The sequence below is a fragment of the Condylura cristata genome, unplaced genomic scaffold (genome assembly GCF_000260355.1).
Source record: "Condylura cristata isolate star-nosed mole 26May11 unplaced genomic scaffold, ConCri1.0 scaffold00008, whole genome shotgun sequence".
NCBI lineage: Eukaryota > Metazoa > Chordata > Mammalia > Eulipotyphla > Talpidae > Condylura > Condylura cristata.
This window is the reverse complement of record NW_004567109.1, coordinates 351,523-352,243: the sequence shown is the minus strand read 5'-3', so window position 1 is coordinate 352,243 and position 721 is coordinate 351,523. Positions and strand designations below refer to the sequence as shown.

Below are 721 nucleotides of genomic sequence, written 5' to 3'. Positions count from 1 at the left end.
TGGCCCAGGCCGGGAGCGGCGCTGACGCCTGCTTGCAGGTCGCGGGCGGCGAGGCCTACACCATCGGCCTGCGGTTCGCGCCCGGGGACAGCGCCGGGGAGGAGGAGGTCCTCATCTACATCAACGACCACGAGGACAAGACGGAAGAGACCTTCTGCGTGAAGGTCATCTACCAGCAGGCGCCTCCGGAGGCCCCCGGCGGCCCGGCGTCCGGGGGGGCCGCGGCGTCGCCGCCCTGACCCGGCGGGGCCACGCATCGCCCCGTCATCTTAAGCGGCAAATTGTGTTTTCTTACTGAGTTTTGCACAGACGTTCTCACTGGCTGCACGGTGTTTTCTACTAGAGTTTCGTACGTTCACAAGTTATTTATGAAACGGATTTATGGCGCTGAGCGTTGGCGAGTTTTCTCGGAGCGGCTTCCTCCAGCGTCCGGCCGCCGCGGGGCCTCCTGTCCGGGCCTCCGTCTCCCCTCGTGGGGTCGCGTGGATTCGAGGGGGCCCCTGCCACCCCCACAGTCCCGCTGACCGGAAGCTGGGGCTGCGCTGGCTCCGAGGGGCTGGGAAGCGCCCCCTGGGGCGGCCCTTTGCGGGTGACACTGGGGGTGGCCCCTGCGACCTGGCCTCGGTGACGGCGCAGTCGTCCTGCGGCCACGAGCCGGCGGCGGTGCTGGGGTCCGCGCAGTCACCTCCCCCCAGACAGAAGGTGCCAAATGTGGCGGGGG

At 68.7% G+C, this 721-nt stretch overlaps 1 protein-coding gene across 1 annotated transcript in view; it reads left to right on the top strand.

Annotated features, from left to right (window-relative positions):
• NPHP4 (nephronophthisis 4) overlaps nt 1-385 on the top strand; it is a 46,870-nt gene extending 46,485 nt beyond the window's left edge. Inside the window, exon 15 of the mRNA XM_012722046.1 lies at nt 9-385. Coding sequence (XP_012577500.1) covers nt 9-239 — 231 coding nt within the window. The 3' untranslated portion in view covers nt 240-385. The remainder of the gene's footprint in view (nt 1-8) is intronic.
• Nucleotides 386-721: the final 336 nt, after the last annotated feature.